Consider the following 22,252-nt stretch of genomic DNA (forward strand, 5'->3'; position numbering starts at 1 on the left):
AACAGGATTTGTTGGAAGTACTTATTTCACCAGAGCAAGACTTATCAGTGATATGCAACTCCCACTATTGACATTGTGACATAAGCTTGTTTCCAAACACAACATGCAAATTTGCCTTCTATGCGTTTTCCCCCATATTTGATATGATGGTGGGTTTTAAAATATATATTTATTCTGTATTGTTTAGAATATGTTGAAGGAAGTGGTAGAAGAGGGTTTAAATTATCCACATCTGATCTTAGGAGTTTGAAAGTGAATATTACATATATTCACTTATAGGAGGCTTCAACTATCACACAACCACTAAAGCACTGGAAAATTTATCTGAGGTTGCTTCATAGCACTCTATAAATAATAAAACTTTTGTGTTCTCCCATAACACACTGAAACTTCCCAGCCTCCTATACAATAACCTCTTCTGGGAGTTTCTAGCCACCATATGCCCTGGTCCATCAGAAAACCAAAGTTCAAGTCTCACCTCTCCACTGACAAGCCTGCTGATCTCAGGCACCTGGGGCTGCTCTGAGCCCCAGTTTTCTGCTGTTGTGAAAATCATTTGAAACAGGAGAGGCTCTGCCAGGGGCATCGATGCTAATCTCCAACCTGCCTCTACTTCTAAGGTTGTCGATTTCTTTTTTTAAGTTCATTTCGGTTGTTTGCTGGCCCTATAGTCATTTAATTAATCAAAGTTATTTTAAATGCACTGGATTAGGGCAAAAAGCAAAAATCACTTGTTTATTCATTCAGTAATATAAGCTTGAGTGCTGGCTACCACAGGACATTCATAATAGCTCATATTTATAGAGGACACTCTATATGCCAGGTATAGGTTTAAGTGCTTTTCAGTGCATTTGCTCATGGACACCCGCAACAATCCTGTGAGGAGTGTACTACTATTACTGCCACCAGGTTAAAACTAAGAGTATGGGCTCTGTAGCCAAACTGCTTGGGTCTAAATCCCTGCTTTGTCAGCTCACTGCGTGACAAATTACTTCTCTGTTCCTCCATTTCCCCACCTGTAAGACAGGAAGTGTGGACAGCACCTTCCACATAGGGTTCTTGTGGGATTAAGTTAATATATTTTGCTGGATAAGCACTAGAGGTAGTCACTGTCAGGAGCTGGTGACAGATTCATCAGCGTCTTCAAGCCTTCGCCACAGCTAGCGTTGCATCTAGGATTCGAACCCACTTCTGTTAAACTCCGAAATCTGAGCTCTAAACAAGTGGTGAAAAGCCCCATGGCCTCTCAGAAAAACAAAAAATAAAATACTGCCCAAATCTAAAAAGCATCAGAGGCACTCATTAAGAAGGCATTTGAGACTGACGGCCAGCTTTCCCTCTTTTCACCACTGGAGTCATTTCCAGAGGCAGTAACTCAAGAACAACAACAACAAACTAGAGTCCCTCTGTGTCTGTGTCTAGAGAGCTGGCAGCACCTGCAAGGATATTTCTCCTTGGCATTGGCCATGGCAGCCTCCCGGAACCCCCGTGGCCCTCCCCCTGCGGTCTGTCACCTGGACCTGATCTTACTGCTCCGAATCTCAACTTGCAGTTTTGGAAAACTTCATGCAGCCGAAGCTCACGCTCTGCTCTGTGCCTGCCAGAGAACGGGCGGGGTGGGCATGTTAGGGGGAGGGAAGGATTTTGCCCTGCACTGCCATCTTACCTGGATGCGCTACAGCCCTGGCCTTTGGCCCTCACGAGTATTTTCCCTCGACGGTATCTTGGCAGGCTTTTGATGTCACCCTGGCATCGCTCAAATTTCACACTACCCTTTAAAAATTGCTGGAGCCATGCTGGCTAAGGAACTTTGACGGGAGGGAGTTCCACGCCAGAGGAAGGGGTGGCATTCACCGTTTGGCGCTGGTGAGTGTGTGGAGTCGGCAGCAGTGAAAGCCCGGCCATCTGGGAGACCCCAAGGGTTCTGGGTGATGGTCCTACCTCACCTTCGCTTCCTTCACCCACCCCTCGCTTTTCGGTCTCGGAAGCCAGCCCGGTCCCCCGGGTGGCCGGCCGCCCAGCCGTTCGAGCACCCTGGCTGGGTGGGGCGGTGCCCGGCACCGCCTCCCTCCCTACCTTCTCTCCCCGTGGAGCACGTAGGAGCTGCGGAAGAAGCCCAAGAGCTCGTTCTCGATCAGGGCGTTGTAGATGATCTTCAGGTTGTAATTCCTCTGCGCGTCCAGGGTCCTATTCAGCACCACCACCAAGACCTGGGTTTGCGGGTAGAGGAAAAAACCGGCCACCGGGACAGCCCCGGCCACCCGGTCCTCGGCCACCTGCACCTTCTCGACCGCCACCCGGGAGGCGTGCAGCACGACGTAGCGTGTGGCGTTCCGGCACGCGATCTCCACGTTGACCTCGCCGGAGAAGGTGAAGTTCTCCATGAAGGCGGTGAGCATTAGATTGTAGTGCAGCGGCTTGAGGTGGCCCGACAGGCGCAGCTGCGTCCACGGCTGCCACTGCTCCCGCTCCTCCTCCGACGGCGGCTGGGCGGACGGGGTCCCAGGGGTGGCCTCCCCGCCCGCCTCGGGCTGCGAGGAGTCCCCGCCAGCCTGGTGGTTGCGCCGGGCGGAACCCGGAAGGCTGCCGTTGCCCCCGCGCGCTGGGAAGCCGGCGAGACCGCCGTCGGCGCCCGGCGCTGCGCTAGCTCCGCACTCGTCGAAGCGCAAGCTGAGCAACACGGCGAGCATGGTCACCGCGAGCAGCGCCACGATGGACACGGCGAAGGCCAGCACGAGCCGCTTGTGCACCGTGATGTGGCGCTCCGTTGTGCGGGGTCTCACCCCCACGGAGTCCGTCCACGGGTCCGAAAGCCCCCTGCCGCCGGCCCGGAGCGCGGCGTCGTTCTCCCCCATGGTAGCCGCGAAGGGTGAGCTGTTCTTCTCAGCCCCCTCCTCCTTCTCCTCCTTCTTCTTCTTCCTCTTCTTTTTCTTCTTCTTCTTTTTCTTCTCCTCCTCTTGCTCCCCCCGCTCGCCGTCCAGGGCCATCACAGAGCCTCCTCCTCCTCCCCCGCCCCCTCCGGCACCCCCCGCCGGCGGGCCACCCGGGCCACCGCTAGCGCAGGCATCAGAGAGCGCACGCGGGCCGAGGGCGCGACGCCAGCTGGGACCCTGGAGGCGCTAGCCCAGGTTCTTTTAAGACGGGTTCTGGCCGCAGGCAACAGCAACCTCGGCGCCCCCCATCAGCCCCGCCTCTCTCCGGACACTCGCGGCCGAGGCGCGGGGCGGCGAGCTCTGGGACGCGCCCAACTTAGGGAGCGTCTCACTCGCCCCACCGCGCGCTACTTCTCCGGCCGGCGCGGGGCGCCGGGGCACATGCTGCCTCCGCCCCTGTGCGCCTGCGGCTCCCGGCTCTCCCTCCCCTGCGCCCAGCTCTCGCCTGGCTTTCCGCGGGAGCCTTCCAACGGGTCCCCGGCTGGAAAGGACAGGGAGCGGTAGAGAGGGAAGTTAGGGCTTCCGCTTTCTCTCCCCACTCCAGCGGTGGCGTTCAGTCCTCTGGGTGGGATGTGCTCGCGGCGGCGGCGGCGGCAGCAGCAGAGGAGGCGCCCGAGCCATGCACTCCGCAGCCGGGGGCGAGAGGATGGCCGGGGAAGAAGAGAGCGGGGTGAACCAGGCGGGCGAAGTCCCAGGGCCGCAGAGCTGCGCCGGGAATCTGCCCTGAAGAAGCCGTCTCCTCCAGCCTGGACACTTTAAGCAGCGGTGGCGGCAAACGCCGTGAGGTTGCAGACCGGACAGCGAGCCTCCCTCGTTCCGACGTTGCTCTGACCTCCGGAGATGACAAGTGAGCAAGAAGTGTCCGGTTGGGCCATCCCCTTCAGGTAGATGATGCTCCGGGTTTGCTCTGTATCCCCGTGGGGATCGCCGGAGTGCGTGTGTGCAAGTGCGTGTGCATGTGTGTGCGCGTGTGTGCCTGTGTGTGTACACACAGTCTCCAGGTCCAGATTGCCAAGGCTACTCTGACTGCATTCAGGGACTGAAACTCCCCGAGAAAGGCAAAGGAGAGAGCGAGAGAGCGCGAAGAGGCAGGGAAGGCGGGAGGGAGGGGAGCGGCTGAGCGGCAGAGGCAGGCACTGGGAGATTAGAGAGCTTTTCTCCGCTCTGTCACACCAGACACCCACAGCCACAGAGGGGGTTGCTGAGCCGCCTGCAAGAAGTACACTGTAAATCTTCAGCGCAGCCAGCCCGGCAGTCTCCCTTTTTCCCCCGACTCCTTAGCCTCACCGCGCCTCCCGTGAGGGATCCTTGGAGCCTTTGGCTATTAACACCGAGTGCAAAGGAAGATCCTGCTGGGGAGATGTGGCTGTACCAGATTTCACATCAGGATCGCCAGAGGATTTGGAGGATTGTATGTAAATTGAAACATTCTCCAAAGCCTGACTACATATATTATACTGTGTGATGAGTCCCGGTGTGCAGTAGGAAAATAAGGGTTAGCAATGAAGTATTAGAATCCCCCAGAAGTAAAGGCTAAATAAAAGAAGTATTTTCTCCAATGAATAATTTATATTTTTAGATTGGGGAAATTATTAAAATCTAATTCCTACACGCAGTGTAACATACAGGACCAAAAACTTGAGACTGAGAAAAGCTAGGGATCTGAGCCCCATCACTGGGGACTCATTAGAGCACTGAACAAATAAAATATATTCCATGATTAATCAGTTTTTCACTTCACCCAGCCATGATTACTTTTTGCAGTTTTTAGTGTTCTCAAGAAAATTGTTTAAACTTTTTTTTAGAACAGTTATCAAGAGGAAGTTTTGCTGATAGCAGGAGCATCAAAACAGGTTGATAGACCGTTGGTTGGTTATGGACTTTAAGTTTATTGAAGTTTCATAGTGCAGAGTGTATATGAGTATATGGGATAGGCAACCCTCGGGATTTGTGTGCAAAACTTGAATTGGAGCAATATTCAGAAAACAGCCACACCACAGGTAACAACTAAGAGGCAGGAGTCTCTAGTTTTTAATAAAACAAAGTGTGATAGACTTCAGAGTCAATAAAAAGAAGTAATTCCTTTTTACATGTTTCTTTCACATCTTCAAATCCTGAAGGCATTTTAAAAATCATGTCCATAATTATTTTTCTTACCAAAAGGAATGTTAAATGCTCCTGGCTTTGTAGTCCTGAAAATATACAACTAAAATATTGTGTTTGGCTTTAAAAGCATGACCAAACAGAAGAGATGGAATACACATCAACTTTAGCCTGACAACCACTGAAAACACAGCCCTGCTCAATGAAGCTCTTTGCTATTTATCCCCAGATGGGATACATTCCCAATGCCATACATTCTAAAGGTCCATTTGAATCATTTTTAAATGATGATGAAAAGAAGTGCCAGGGTGGGAATTTTTTTTTTTTTTAAGCATGTTGTATGTGGGCCGTTAGCAACAGACCAAGGGAAATGCCACATTCTGTTCAAGTTACTTTTTTCTGCTCTGTTTTTAAATCTCCATGCTCTTGCTGTCCATATGTATCTGGCTTTATGCATTTTAAGAGTTGAGGAGTTGGGACTTGTTAGTTTGTTTTCACAGAATCAGGAAATATGGTATAGGCAGGCAAAAAGCCCTCTGTGACTCGTAGCAGGTCACCAGACTTCCCTGATCTCAGAGTACTAATCTGCCAATTCAGGATTATTGACCTAAAATCCATGGATTCAACTCACTGGGATTATCAGAGGGATCTGGAACCCTGAGAAGTTTTAGAATCACTACCTCAATGAAGAGTTCATCCACTAAGGAATCTCTAAGACCTTTCTCTAAAATGATTTATTAGTCAAGAAAAGATTCAAAGAAGAAAGATATTTTAAAATCTTATTTGCATTTTATTGAGGCGTTTATGTACTTCTGAATATTACTACAAGGCAACTCTGAAATATTTGGGAATTTAAGTATATGTTTACCAATTAGTAAAGTCAGTACTGCCTGTGATTAAATTAGTAGATGGATTCTCTCTGAAACCCAAGTGGGGCAGACTCAAGCTTGTTAACACAAAGTGGACACAGCTTATTAAAATATTGATTCCCTTAAAATGTAACTTTATCCAATAAACTCAATATTAGGTCAAGTGGGTAAATATTTCTTCCTCTCATGTTACAAAAGGGTCCCAGTAAGTCTTATTTTAATTTCTGAAGGTATATAGTACCCTTCCCCTGAGAAGCAAGCACTTTGTAAATAGATTTTTAATACTGTTTTTTCTAGAGAATGTCCATCCTACCCTCAAAACAAGAAAAAAAAAAAGAGGCAAAATTTCAGAGTGTGTACCTGACAAAAATATTAGAGAGATGACTCACTAATATTTCCATAAAGAAGTTGCCTTCAGTGTTGTCGACTGGACATAGTTTTGACTTTGCTAAAAGCTAGAGCCATTTAGTAGGATGAGACTTTCCAAAGTGCTCGACGTTCCTCTCAGAAACATTTTTATTGCCGGGAGAATTTTATGGTTGTTTCTTTAGCTAACATGTGTCTTACAGTCATTTTGTAGCCATATTTGATTTAGGGACTTGTAGAAGTGTGAACATTTAATATACACGAAGCCAACAGACTTATGTTTAATTAAATCTACCCCTCGGTGCTGTAAATAATCAAAATGAACTATCTACAGTAAATGCACTGGGCCAGAGTCTTTACTCTTCCATTGTTGACACCAGAACTGCTTTTTTTCTTTCACTCTGCTTTGTACATACAGGCACAACTTAAGTGTCCTTAAGTACGCAGTCCTTCAAGTGTGATTAGCACTTCACATGCAGAAGCAGCTTGGCTTAGAAGAAAGAACTAAATCCCACTGTGCCCTCACCTCCCTATATTATCTTAACCTAGTTACTTTGGAACTCAGTTTCTTGATGTGTTAATGTAATAGGACTTAGGTAGCTCAGAGGTCTCTTCTGGTTCTCAAAGTCTATGAAAGAAATTCCAAAGCTAATACTCTAGTCTCTTTATGCTCTCAAGTGATTTTTAATTAATCTTCTCTATTGAGAAGCCAAAAAATTCAATTAAAAACTCAAAGTTCAGTGGGTAAAGAGACTTTATAAGAATACACTGTATTAGCAAAAAACATGACAGCGGGGGGGGGGGGGGGGGAGGGAGCGTTGGGAGAAAACAAGCCCCACCACTCTGGCAGTGAGCAGAACGGATATGTCTTCTGAGTGGGATGTGTTCCTGAAGACCCCACACAATTAGAGACCAATGCTGACAATGACTGGCAGAAGCCTGTTTACTAGCTGAAGTGGTGCCGCCATGTGGCAATTATAAAAAGGCAGTTTGAAATTGGAGATTGTGTTAATTTTTTTCTTAAGTAGGCTCCACGCCCTACGTGGGGCTTGAACTCACAACCCAGAGATCAAGAGTCGCATGCTTTACTGATCCAGCCAACCCGGTGCCTGGAGACTGGGATAATTTGATGAAATTTTTAATTTGAGGAAACTCACCTTACTGCAAACTTTGTTCATATTTTTATATTGCATCATTTCAGAATTTCATACCCTTGAATCACTGCATCTGCTGACATTGTTGAGGGGTTTCGTATGAGAAATATTCTTCTAGATAGAATATTCTTCAAGATCTTAACGAGAGAGAGAGGAGAATTGTTTAAAATGAGCCATAATTGAGACAGTGCAATTTTTTTCATGATGTCTGTAGTTTGCCAAGTACAATTAACACCTTGATTTAACTGTTAGTTGTCTGACCTCTATTTATTTAAAAATGTTAATCTGAAAGGAAATTATATCTAAATTCGATTATGTTTCTTTTTCTCACAAAAAATCTGTAAAATTATCAAGTTTCTTTAAAAAAAAAAAAAAACATTCCCTAACCTGTTTAATATATTACTACATGTTGTCAGTCCTAGGAAAGTCTCAATAATTACAGTTTCACCAAAACAGGAACAAGTCTCATAGAAAGAACCTCTCTAGATGGCGAATATAAAGAGAAGTACAACCAAATCTCCATAATGTCATTCCCAATTCCAGCATTAAGTGTTATATCCAGGGAGGAGAGAATTAGGATCTCAAGAAAGTTGTACTGTTATTTGTGGGCTCTAACACGAGGTTAAAACTCTTCAGTGCTCACTGTGGGCTCTTTGGTTTATGATCTCAGTAGGAAGTTTCCATAAAAAGGCAAAAAAATGTGTCATGGAAATGTTTACAGTTTATTCATGAAACCTGAAAACGTAATATGTGCCAAATTCTGCAAACAGAATAGAAATTGGGTAACTTTCCGGATATGTTTCTGTTGAACTACTCGATTTGCTAGTAGCTCAAGAAATCGAAATAGCAGGGGCGCCTGGGTGGCTCAGTCATTAAGCGTCAGACTCTTGGTTTCAGCTCAGGTCATGATCTCAGGTTCTTGAGATCAAGCTCCTCATCACACTCCATGTTCAGCGGCAAGTCTGCTTGAGATTCTCTCTCCCTCTGCCCCTCCCCGTCTCCCCGCGCTCTCTCTTTCTCTCTCTCTCTCTCTCAAATAAATAAATAAATCTTTAAAAAAAAGATATCTGAATAGTAAACATACCAATATAGCTTTTACCATGAATTTAAGTTGCTCAAATCCATGTTTCTAGAGAAATATGGTAGGAAGAATTAAGAATAATCATAGCTAAGATTTTTCAAGTGCCCATCTTGCACCAGGCATTTGTCTAAGCACTTTATGCTGTTTTATTTAATCATGAAAATTAATCCGTAGGTGGGTGCTATTACTTCCCCCATTTGACAGATGAGGAACTTGAGGCTTAGCGAGATGAGACACCTTGCCCAAAGGCATCTAATTCGTGGGTGGCAGAGCTGGAATTCCAAATTAGACAACGTTACTTCATCACCTGTACGCTTAAGCAGCATGTCATGCCACCGTCTGACGATCAGCCAGCTGTAAACTACCCAACTGCATATCGACATCTGCTGCACGGTTATGAAGTCAGTGCTGGTAGGGTGCCAGAGGTGCAGCACTGAACCAAACAGCCACGATCTCCACCCTCTTTGGAGGGTACAGTGCCTGGCACATGATAAGCGCCACGTGAGTGTTTACTGAATGAGATGAATAGGGGCGTCTGGGTGGCTCAGTTGGTTAAGCATCTGCCTTCAGCTCAGGTCAGGATCTCTGGGTCCTGGGATGGAGCCCCACATTGGGCTCCCTGCTGAGTGGGGAGTGTGCTTCTCCCTCTCCCTCTTCCTCTCCCCTCCACTCATGCTCTCTCTCTTTCTCTCTTGAATGAATAAATAAAAGCTTTTTTAAAATAAAATGAATGAGATGAACAGAGAAAATGTAGTATGATCCTGAGTAGAATAACAATTATAATTTTATAAAATAATGACAGACAAAAAAGAGGAGCATCGTTCATCCTGGGTTGAGAAGTAAGTAGTTGAAAGAGTTGACTACAGCTTATTTTCATATTGCAGAACCAGCAGTTTATATGCCTTAGAAATCTTACCTCTTGAATGCATTAAAAAATGTATCTTTGACCCAGGCTTATTTGACAACTCAAATTTACATGATTTGAAGGGTGCCTCGCCTCTTTGAAACCACAAAAAGTATCTGCTTCAAAGGCATACATATCAATATTAATGTAAAATTTCATGAAGACATAAAATACCCCGTTTTATTTCTTCTACAGGTACCTCCTGATACATGTTTTTTTCTCTCTTTCCCAACCATTTATTTACTCTTCTTCCATTTAACAATAAAATATATTATTTATCTCTTAAAATCTACACTTCCTACACTTGACTGCACCTCTCTTTACACCTACACTTTACTGATATGTAAATGTTTATCACTGTAGCTCTTTAAGTGAGGTAATGACGGTATTTTCTTACATTTGAGCAGCAAATGATCATTGTAAGTGGGTTGATAAATTAGGAGAAATATAATGAAGTTTTTCTCTTTTAGATAATGAAATATCACTAATCCTGAAGTCATATACTTGTGAGTTTTTGAAAGCTGATTCTGATCTACAGTGTTTTTTTATTTTCAATAACAGAATACAAAATATATAACACAGGGTTTTGCTGAGTCACTATTCTAGTCAAAGACAATTATTTCAAGTGAGAAACACATCTTCTGTTAGACAGTTTTTCACAATATCTAAAGAAGTCATAGCAAAAATTAAAATTGCGTTATTTTTCAACTCATTGAATTCCTACTTTGAAACTAAGAAGAAAGATGAAGCACAATATTTTTCTTCAAGTTTTAGACCTGTGAATGAATACCCTCTCTCTTAACCATGAACTGAACAACAGCTCTCTGTTTTTGGTCTATACCTTCTCCTTGCTCATACTGAGAGCTATTTCCTACTACCATGTGGCACTGTAACCAACGCTCCCCCGTGCACCTTTACTTTTAGGGTTAGTACCAAGGCTACGCCAATGTCATACCATCTTTTCTTTCTCTATACATGGTTTTCTGAGCACATTTCCCCATTCACATCCAGGGAGTACTCTCCTGCCTGCCTTGAAAGTTAGGTGAAATTTTATATTTCAGGATTTAGGAATTATTCTTAGAATTTAAACAATTAAGACTTTGGCTAAAATTCCTTTTCCTTGGTGCTTTAAAAAAGTTATTTATAGGGGCGCCTGGGTGGCACAGCGGTTAAGCGTCTGCCTTCAGCTCAAGGCGTGATCCCGGCGTTATGGGATCGAGCCCCACATCAGGCTCCTCTGCTATGAGTCTGCTTCTTCCTCTCCCACTCCCCCTGCTTGTGTTCCCTCTCTCGCTGGCTATCTCTATCTCTGTCAAATAAATAAATAAAATTAAAAAAAAAAAGTTATTTATAAACTATTACTACAAATACTAAAAGTCTAAATAAGTCATTACTTTATAAATACTATAACGTTAAAAAGTTTTTTTACATTTCCATAAAGAATGTATTATATTAGGGATGTACTGTATGGTGACTAACATAATATAATAAAAAAACATTAAAAAAAGAATATATTATATTTACATTATATTTTTTACATTTATATTTATATGTAAGTGCTAGGCACTGTATAAAACATAAAAAAGAAATGTTCGTAATTTATAACCATACAGTGGTCATGGAGTCTGCATATGGGGGGAAAAAAAAAACTTCCCTACAAAAGAACTACATAGAAATATTCAAACTACTAACTTTTGAAAACAACCAACCGCTCGATTAAATGACTCTTCTTTACTCCAACAAGTCTATAAGAAAAAAGCAATGAACTTGAATATCAATGTTTTGAGTTATTAGGATATTAAAATGTGGATGATCATTTCATGAAATAAGTTTAGTTCTCGTACTAGACTCGATTTAGTATAAAAGTTGCCTGTGATCACTTTTGTCACTTTTCTCTTTAGTGCCATCTTGTGGGTTAGCCGGTAACAATAAGTATATAGGGTTTTGAGTTGGGTTTTTTTTTTTCCCTGTGCTATGTTAAAGCTCCTTAGAAAATATCGCAGTAAAACTCAGATGCGAAGCAATTTCTTTGTTTTCTCAGAGAAGCAAGCACTTCACTAGAAGATATTTGCCATAATCCGGCAAGTGACCATTCCAGACACCAGAACAGTTTCTCGAAGGTTGGAAAGACTGGAGTCTACACAAAAATTGATAACTCATTTAGAGGATAATCACCAAACTTATCTTGGATAACATAAGTGGCAAGCTGTGACTTGTGATTTTTCCATAAGAAAAGTGTTTTCCAAACTCAGTGTCATCATTTCTACAACAGCGTCCCAGGAGAATTGATTCCAGGTGATTCGAAACACTGCTTAATCCTGTTGTAAAAGCAGCTCCCGTATCTGCTTTAGACTTGTATGCAGCTAATTTCTAGCATCATATTCAATTTGCATTGCGCTACCTTACTTAAGCTTACTGTTTAATTATGCTGAAGTTATGAGGGAATAAGGAAAAAGTTAGTACAGTATGTTGAAACGTCTCTTTTATATGAGACACACAGGAAATGCGTTCTGTGTTCTCTAACATTCTCCATATACTGGAGATGCTATAATAATCTTTTGAATAACCAAACAAAAAAGAATAGTTTGTCCTCTCTTTGAAACACCTAAGTATGTTAGAATTTATTGCTAAGTTTTTTGTGGTATGATGAAGAAATACATTTTGAAATTGCATTTATGGAGTCCTTTCAGAGCGAGTGAAAATCGTGTATTCTGGTCACTCTAAAAGCGTAAATTCCATATCTGAACTCCTCCTGCCCTATTAGGAGTTAAAGGTTGTACTAGGTGTTATTCAAAAAGTAATTTCCCCTAAATGTGCAATAAAGCATCAGATTTGACCTATAACCTGAGTATCATAATCTATCAGTTACCTATCCTGGAAGCACACCACCAACAACAACAAAAAAACTGTAAGTATTTTTATAGGCTTACTAAAATCTTATTATAGAACCAAAGTAGCTAAATAGTATCAAATAAGGCTGCAAAAACTTTAGAATTTAACTCCCTAGTCATTTTTTAACTTCAGCAAGTCTTATGTCTCTAAAAGTAGTATATTGTGCTTTCCAATTCAGGAAATGCATTTTAATTGTTAATTTTTACACCCTTTGATAGTTGAATTTTTCCATGACATTCTGACACATAATCAGTTTCCCATGGACTTGGTACAGGAGCAAACTGAAAGGTGCCTTAGAATGGCAACATTCAATCTGTGGTCCTCCATTTAACCTTTGTATGACTATCATTAAACAAGTCCTTGACTTAGAATTTATCCTAAGAAACAAAACCAGAAAAATTAGGGCAAGGGCTTTCTTCTCTGGGGACCAAGAAAAGTTGTGACCATTTTTTCTGCTCCTGCTTCAACTTTAGCTTTAATAATGAGGGTGTGTCTTCCCTCACTTTAAGCTGAGTAAACTGCCATGCAGTGCCTTCCAGAAGACTCCTTGGACACGTGTGTTGGCCATGGTGGGGCTGCACTATATTCAAATAAGCAGGACCTCCATTCACTGTGCAGCGTAACTCTAGGAATGAATTTTAGCTGCTTCTCGTTTTTATTATATTCATGTTAAACATATGGGGTTGGTTCTTTTTTTAAAGATGTTATTTATTTATTTGACAGAGAAAGAGCACGCACAAGCAGGGGGAACAGCAGAGGGAGAGGGAGAAGCAGGCTCCCCACTGAGAAAGGAGCCCGATGCGGAACACGATCCCAGGACCCTGGGATCATGACCTGAGCCTAAGGCAGATGCTTAAGGCAGATGCCACCCAGTCGCCCCCATATGGGTTTTTTAAAACAAGTTACAAAGCAACAAAACATATTTCATATCTACTCTGTTACAGATTCCAAATTAAGCAGATCCTGATTAATTGGGCTACATTATATACCAACAGCCTTTCCCTTTAATATCAAAAGGCTTTTATGATCTCTATTCAGTTCCTCTTAAAGCGAGATGGAGCAAAATGTTTTCTTGACATTTCTGAGAATTTCGGTTTCAGTTTCAAAGGATCATGTATTCTTTAATCTTCCAATGTGGAAAAGTAATGAATATCGACTCGTTTTTAGAAGTGCTAACATTCAACTAGGTAAACTTAGTAAGTGATAGCTATTAATGTTCTCTTTTGTCTTCTAGACAGAAAATCAAAGCTATTTAAAGTAAAGGATGTGTTTAAAATCCATGTATGTCCAGAAGTTAACACTAATGTTTACAAACACTTTCTGTGGTCATTAAGTCTTATTTGTGTGTGTGTCTTTATTCATCTATATCCATCTGTAAAGATATAGATACAAATAGATGAGAAAAGTATCTATGTTTCTATATGGTCTGAATAGGTGTTTTATTTGTCCCTGTGCTAACCTGCAAAGTTATAAAGCGTGCAAATAGTTCTCTGTGCCTCTCTGTTTTCCGTGCTTGCCATGATAGTCAAATTAAACTGCTGGCATGACAGTCATCCAAATATATAATTCTAAAACCGTGATTATAGGATCATTTCTTTATTTCTATGAGATTTACCTGTAGTAATTATCTGTTCAGTGTTCAGAGCTCTATAGCAGTTCTCTTTTAAATGTTCAGAGCAGGAGCTATACCTTCTAGGATGGGCAAATAATCAAGTCCTAGCAACATTATGAAATATAATCCACATTATGAATTGAACAGAATGAGCCCTCAGATCTGATTGCCTAAGGCTCAAAATGTTAATGCTCGTGACACACCTCATACGTTTTAGCAAGTTGAAATGGCATTAAAACAAGAGAATGAATTGTGACCTTGACCTTAGCCTCCCTTCACCAGCCTTTCTGCTCCTGCCAACCCGAGAGGAGACTTTCTGCTCTGCAGATACAGGGCTGGTTGCAGATCCTCGCCTCCTATCTGTTCCCACAATTCCAAAAAGGATCGGCCTGAGGAATTTTATCTTCTCATGTTCCATTGTGAACTGACTTAATTAAATTTTTTCCCAAAGTGCAACATTCTCCAGTTCTTTCTCTGGAGAGCAAATTGAGGAGACACAGAAACAGGTCTAAATGAAGTGCTTTTTTTTTTTTTTTAAATTAATTCAAACAATAACGCCATGAAAAAGCACTTCGAATTTTTCAATTCCCAGGCAATTGGTTCTAAAAAGAAAACCATTCTAAATTATCCACATGCTCTCATTTATTAGTCTAGAGCTCCTGCCCAAGGAATTCTTTGCAAAGGTAATATATAGAACATCATGGTGATTTACTTGCTTTTCTAATATCTTTTGCCCAAAAACTATAGAACCGAAAGCATGTCAGCAAAGAGAAGTGACTATACGAGAAGGCTCACTAATAAACAAGAAGTAACTAAAAATAAAGATAAAAGAGCCAAATCCCATTTTTAAAAATCAAATTTTGTTGAAGGTAAATGCCACGGACATCACTGCTTATTTATTGATAATGACTTAAGAGTAATCTGTAATTTCTTCCTAATCCTCAAAATAGGTTTCTGCCAGTCATGTTATCTCCTGGGAAGAAGTGGCTTATGAAATTACCACTTGATTTTATAAAGTCCAGACAAGCTCTTAAACAAAACAGAATACGCTTCATTTGCCCAATAGCCAGTCACAAACGTTAAGATAATGAACAGTCAACAAAATAATAAGTTAACAGTGTTTTAACTGAAAGATAATTCACACCCTTTGGAACCCAATCCAGTACCATCAAGAAGCTCTAGAAAAATACAACCAGTAGAGGCACTGGTTTTTGGTTTTTGTGTTTGGTTTTTTTCAAAAAGCCATTATCTACTGTCTTGGTACTTATTTAACAGTTCAGGAAGGGGGAGCGGAATATCCTAGGTAGGTTGCAAAGTCTTATCTAAACCTTTATTAAATTGTGCCTTTCAAATACATGACATATTGTGTGAAATGGGTTGTTAAGTATTTAGAAATGACTTTCCAACTCTTATTAACCTTATGGAAAGCAATTTAGCAACAGCTGTCGAAATTCACAAATCTAAAAACTACAGTAAGACTTGTGAGATATCCTTTATTGTAACTGTTGGAGTGACTCTCTTCTGTTCGAATAAAAGCTTCTTCAGGGCAGGAAACATATATGCATTTATGTATCCATAAAGCAAGCAAAGTCTTTGGGATATACTGAAAAATTAGTAAGCATATGTTGAATGAATGAATACTCCATTCAGTAGTATTGTCATCAGCTTCTTGGCCCCTTCTTCCTCCTTCCTCTCTTTGGAACACTCCTTGGCCTCCACGCCTGGTGAGGGTACCCTTCAGCATGGCCTACTATGAATTGCCCCAGTGAGCCACCCTATTGGGTTTTCCCATGACCAAGACCCTAGCGCTGGCCTAGGAACATGGAATCAGAGTACTTATCCACATTTTTGAGGGAACCAACTAACAAAAATGATATCATTTTCTCTGAATAAGTAAATACAATCTAGAATCAGTATCTGATCCTCTCAGCTTCAATTTTGGAAACCAAAGTGATGTATTCTCCTGGAAGGAGATTTTGAGACAATTTAGACCCCACAGTAGAGTTATCCTTTACATAGGAGTTAGATTCTGAAATTGTCATATAAAGTGAAAAGCCCCTATGGTCAAATATGCCCTTGAAAATCCCCTAAAACTGGGGTCAAAAGGCATTAACGATAGTTTTGTGTATCCCTTCTTATATAGAAATATATACATATAGATGTAAGTGTAAAGTATGTACAATAATACAATATTTTCCGTATTTTTAATTCAGTTGAAGTTGAGTAAAATACCAATATGCTGTGACTCCACTGTTATAACAACACTGCTGCCAGTTCACTACCATGTTTCTAAGATGCCAAAATAACCAGCCAGTGCAAAAAGTCCAGTTAAAAACAAGGGTAATGCCTGCCTGCCTCTGCAACAGGTAGGACCCAGGGCTCACACAGGGTGAGCTTCTGAGCAGGTCAGAGACCCAGCAGGATTGGATGATTAGCTACACACACAGGGAGTCAGGATTTTTAGTGCTGGAAAAAGAAAATCCAAGTTTGGAAAGGGGGAAAAGTTCAGATGAACCCTGTGAGGTTGGATCATTGGATTAGAATTGCAAGAGTAGATATAAACTTACGGTTTTGTAAATATAGAGAGAGATAAAGATATTTAAGTGTGTGTGTGTGTGTGTGTGTGTGTGTGTGTGTGTGTGTTCATTAAGAGGACCTGAGAGTAATAACACCTAAGTAGCAATGAGCAAACTTAATGCCCAAGTCTTGGTTTCTAAATACGTCTTTCCAGGGCTCACTGCAAATTCTAAGGGAGGAGCAGGAAAGCATAAGATGAGCTAGGAACACAGTACTGTGCCAGAAAATAAGGAAGTTCTCAAAAGAATAATGGAGACATAACCAAATAACATAGAAGCCACGTTGAAAAAACTCCCACTTACTAAATCTAGAACAATTTGAGCATTGAAATTAGAAAATAACAGTAGTGGATTATAATCCACTGAATAAAATATGAATCCATGAATCTACACTGATGTAATCATAGATAAACAGGAAGAAAAGAAAGCTTTTTTAGATTAGAATTCCAATTAATAAATACAGGAGGAATTCAGGCAAGACACATGAATGAATGCTAAAATTAGTGGATGAAAATAGGATGAGGAACAGGCTCTTACACAGTCTTGATGTCTCTCTCTACAAAAAATGTATTAACTACAAAAGAAAAGAAAAATTATAGTGAAAAAATCTAAGAGACACCATCTGAATCAAATGTCCAAAGTTAACATTACCAGTCATGGGCCAGATCAATACCATGTGCCTCTTGATAGGATGCAGTGAGAACACAGCATCACTTCTTTCGTACTTCAGCAAGGAAAAAATTCACAACCTGGTTATAATCAGGAAGAAATGTCAGACAAACAGAACTTTAGAAAACTTCTATAAAATAACTGACCTTCAAAAATGTCAAGGTCATGAAAGTAAAGTAGACACTGAGGAACTCTTCCAGACTGAAGGACGCTGGAGGGACAGGACAATTGAGTACAATGCGTAGTCCTGAACTGGACCTTTTCGTATAAAGATATTATTAGAACAACCGGCAAAATTTGAGCCAGGGGTCTGGAAGAAGGCATTAAGTTTGCCATGCTATTCATGCAGCTCTTCTGAGAGTTTGAAATTATTTGAAAGTAAAAAGTTAAAAAAAGTCCAGGCTCATTAGTACTTTTTTAAACTCCCAATGTGCAGCTCCAAATTTACACAAGCCAGGAAAGGAACATTGGTTGAAAAGCAGTAATAACAGCACCCATAACATGTCAGAGAAGATGAACTAATCATATGATGTCAACCAACCAATTTCTTCACAATGCTTTTTGGGTTTCATCTACTCTCCCGGCATCCCAAGGGCACCAGTTTTGCTCATTCACATTTTTCTTTGATATATCCCATGCACCCATTTTAAACACAGCAAAAGATATTTTGAGAATCCCTTTTGTGACTGCTTTTATCTTTTTCTTTTTTTCCTCCTTGTCTTCCCTTTCTTCCCTCGTTTATTTATTTTGGAAGCAGCATTCATCCTACTAGAAGAACCCATCCTACACATAAATTACCTAGCCTCACCCCCTTGACAAAGGAGCAGCTGATAAGTCAGAAGAGAGAAGCACCATTATGCATCTACCCTTCTTCATCCAGCCAGCAGTCTCTCACGCTTGTTCTTCTCTACCGCTATTTTCCTCCTTTCTTCCCTGGACCAGGAATGTAAAATTGTTCTTGAAATTAATTAACAGAAGTGAGGGGCGCCTGGGTGGCACAGCGGTTAAGCGTCTGCCTTCAGCTCAGGGCGTGATCCCAGCGTTCTGGGATCGAGCCCCACATCAGGCTCCTCCGCTGGGAGCCTGCTTCTTCCTCTCCCACTCCCCCTGCTTGTGTTCCCTCTCTCGCTGGCTGTCTCTCTCTCTGTCAAATAAATAAATAAAATCTTTAAAAAAAAATAATTAACAGAAGTGAGCCTCCAGCAGCTGTTCTTGCCCTATAATCTAAAGTACTCAAACCCCTCACTTAAGATATAAAAAGAAAGGAAATCAGGACTGGAACCATACCCCCTTTCTTAACTCTATTTTTTTCTTTTTATTTGTTTTACCATCTGAACCACCTTTCCCTGCATTAAGTCAGCTATGAAACAGTCTGCCACTCTAAACAGCACTTGCCAGGAATACTGGAAATTGTTAGAAGAAACTTCAAAAGATCTAAATTCAAATTACCTTAACTACAATTAAAATAGCCACCATTCTGTAGTAATGAAAGGAGAGGTGGAAAGAAGACAACAAAGAGATGGTCTAAGATGTCAAGCAACACTCACAGAATACCGGAAGCATCTGAGAAACAAGAGCCTCCAGTTATATTTGCAGAGATAGTTTCGTTCTCCTGCCAAAACCTGCCCCACAAAAACTTAGGAAACAGACCACTAAAAAGCCTAGTGCTTTCCTCCTATAGTCACTCTGATTTGATGATGATGATGACAAAAACAAAGCAACTAAGCCCCTAAGCAGCCCTATTTGTGGCATCATGAAAACCACTGCTAACATCTTCATTCCCTTGGAGATCTCTGTAGTCAAGAAGTATTGCATCTTAAACTGCATACCACGTTGATTGCTCATTTCCTGTGCTGCAGTGTTCACACATAGTTGGTATGAGAGCTGTTGCTTGATTTCATCCAGTAGCCCCTCTCATTCAGCTGGATCTCTGTGCTGAAGAGAATCTGGGTCTATGTTCTTCTAGCCCAGAGTCTGCCCCCACACCTCTCAGAGGACTATGGCTTTCCTTAGGCATTACGAGTACCACAAGGAGGGAACTGGGATGTGTTCCCCAACTTACATCGATCTCTTTTCAGTATGGCCACTAATGTAAGTGTTAAATTGTAAGGTTTCTTTTCTGAAACTTGTCCCAAGGTTGTCATCCCTGTGCTTTATTTATATATTAATTCATTTTTCTGGCTAATATTTATTGAGAAGCAAGAGTGCAGCAGGTACTGCTCTTGGCATAGTGAACAAAATGGATTAAAATTCCTGACCTCATGGAGCTCGCATTCTAATATGGGAGACAGACAATGAAAAAAATTTTAAGTAAAATAAACGAGAATAAGAGAAGGGATATAGAGTGTATATCCAGGAAGAGAGGTTACAATATTAAAGATGACAGGGAAGTCCTCACATTTTAACAAAAACTTGTAGGAAGTGAGATGTGTACATCATTGAGGGAATGGGAACAGCAAGAGCAAAGGCCCTGAGACAGGAAAGTGACTGGTGTGTTTGAGACATGGCAAGCAGACCTGTGGGGCTGGAGGAGAGTAAGTTAGTGAGACAGGAAAAGGAGTGGGATCGGAAAGATAATGTGGAGCCAATATTGTATAAGGTTTTGTAGGTCTTTATAAGAACTTTGCATTTATTCTGAGAGTGATGAAAAGCCACTGGAGGTTTCTGAGTTGAAGGAATGACATAATCTGTTGTGAGTTCTAGAGAAATCCTTGTGGTGGATTTGATGAGAATTCACGTAAGGATAAAGGAGAAAGAACAGTTTTGAGGCGATTGAAATAGTCCATGCAAGAGATGACTAGAAGGGTAGCAGTAGAAGTGGTAAGAAGAGATTTGATTTGCTAATTGTACTTGGGGTATGAGTGAGAAACCTCAGGGTTGATGATAGATTTTGATCTGAGCAGCTAGCTGGATGGGGTTGACATTTATTGAAATAGCAAGATTTTTTGTTCATATTGCTGATTGTTAAGAATATGTGGTCAAAGAATTGATCATTATATTTGGCAATGTGGAGGTCACTAATGGCCTCACATGATCAGGCTCAGTAGATGTTGGAGGCAAAAGCCTAATTGGAGAGGGTTCAAGAATGAATGGGAAGAGAGCAGTAGTAACTGGAGCATACAGGCAAATATTTCTAATGTTTTTTCTGTAAAGGGTGGTAGAGAAATGGATTATTACCCAGAAGAAGATGTTGGATTAAAAGATGGCTTGGTAGTTGGGGGTGGGGGGGTGGGGAGTAGATTGGAGTTAATTATAACAGGCTTATATGCTGATGGGAATGATCCAGTCAGGGAGAAAACCTTGATGCATGAAAGAATGGGAAGAGTTTTTGGGATTATGTCCTAGAATGGGTATGAGAGGATGGGTTCTAGAAGTAAAGGGGTGGGCCTTGGGTTGAGGACAGACAATTCATCTGTAGGAACCAAGAGGAAGATGGTTAAGTGGGTACATGTGGTAGTGGGTGCTTGTGAACATTTTCTCCCAATTGTTTCTATTTTCTCAGTGAAAATAGGAAGCAAGGTCACTAACTAAGTGGGTAAGAAGGTATTGAAGGTTTGAGGGAAAAAGTAAAATATATTCTATAATACTCTAAAAGGATGAATAAATAGAAAATGGAAATGTTGGGCTTTAAGATTATTGGGCCTAAGTGCCCACATGATATTAGTAGACACAAATTTAAAGTTTTTCTGTAGCCACTCTATGCCATGTGGATGCAGGCCCAGAGTAGTTGGAGAGTTGGATTTAATAGGATTAAGGTTCAGGCAACTGCAATGGAGGGAGAGTGAGGAATGGAAGATAAAGGGTATCAGCAAGAGAGCAATTGTAAATATGTACAGTGGAATCAAGACTGAATAAGCAGGAAAATAAGGATATGAGAGTTAAAGACAGTGAAAATGAGGTAGATTTAATAGATTGTAGGTCCCTGAAAAGTTGAAGAAATATTATTGTTTAATATTAGTTATTGAAATGAAAGTATTATATTTTTAAGGCACCATGAATCCCAGAAAATTGTGGCTCTTGTGTCTCAATAGGTAATACATTCCTCTTTGCTCCAGAACTCAAATATACATATATCCTTTTCTATTCTCTCACTTACTAAGAATTCACATTTAATTCCAATGACCACCCCCCTCAACTTTAATATATGGTATGAAATTTCTGTACCATAATGAATCCATTCTTTGGACTTTATTTTCTTCCAGCACTCTTCCTAATTTTTCCTAGCCATGACTGACACCGGGCTGCCCACCAAGATTCCATTTTCATAGCAAACTTCATCACCATAAGCCCTCAACTTACAGAATGAGGTGGAGGAATTGGTAGGATTGTATCAATTAGTGGTGAAAACTCATTCGTAATTTAAAAACCGTAACCAAGTTAGACATAGACAATATCTACCTCAATTCAATAAAGAACATCTTTAAAAAAAAATCTATAGAAATCATTCCTAATGGTAAAAGATGAATACTTTCCCCTGAATTAGGGAATAAAGCAAATATTCATTTCTCACCTCTCCCATTCAACATAGTATTAGAAGTTCTAGCCACTGCAATAAGGCAAGAAAAGGAAAGAAAGGGCATACAAATTGGAGAGGAATAAATAAAACTCTCTCTGTTTGCAGATGACATGATTGTCTATTTTAAAAATATCAAGGATTCTACAAAAACAAAACTCCTAGAACCTAAAAAATTATTTCAGCAAGATCACAGGATAAAAGATCTACACACAGAAATCAATGTCATTTCCATATAGTAACAACATATGAAAATGAAAATTAAAACACATTTATAATCACTCCAAAGAAAATGAAATACTTAGGTATAAATTTTACAATACATGCACACTGTCTATATGCTGAAAAATGCAAACGCTGAGAAAAGAAGTCAAGAGTCTAAATAGAGAGACATACCATGTTCATAGCCTGGAAGACTCAACATACTAAAGATATCAGTTCTCTCAAATGTATCTGTAGGCCTAATGCAATTCCATTAAGTAAATGTGAATTAAACCACAATTAGCTATCACTATATACCTATCATAATGGCTAAAACGAAAAAAAATAGTGATAACACCAAATGCTGTCAAGGATGTAG

At 41.1% G+C, this 22,252-nt stretch overlaps 2 protein-coding genes across 2 annotated transcripts in view; both read right to left on the reverse strand.

The window, feature by feature from the left end:
• TRHDE (thyrotropin releasing hormone degrading enzyme) overlaps window positions 1-3,850 on the reverse strand; it is a 365,955-nt gene extending 362,105 nt beyond the window's left edge. The window contains exon 1 of the mRNA XM_087868922.1: window positions 2,077-3,850. Within this exon, the coding sequence (XP_087725048.1) occupies window positions 2,077-2,987 (911 nt within the window). The 5' untranslated portion in view covers window positions 2,988-3,850. The remainder of the gene's footprint in view (window positions 1-2,076) is intronic.
• A 3,405-nt stretch (window positions 3,851-7,255) lies between these two features.
• Window positions 7,256-22,252, reverse strand: part of TPH2 (tryptophan hydroxylase 2) — a 318,850-nt gene continuing 303,853 nt past the window's right edge. Inside the window, exon 12 of the transcript XR_015727189.1 lies at window positions 7,256-7,562. The gene's annotated coding sequence lies outside the window, so the exon portion shown is untranslated. The remainder of the gene's footprint in view (window positions 7,563-22,252) is intronic.

This window comes from Ursus americanus, chromosome 17 (genome assembly GCF_024610735.1).
Source record: "Ursus americanus isolate L20-20 chromosome 17, mUrsAme1.1.p, whole genome shotgun sequence".
NCBI lineage: Eukaryota > Metazoa > Chordata > Mammalia > Carnivora > Ursidae > Ursus > Ursus americanus.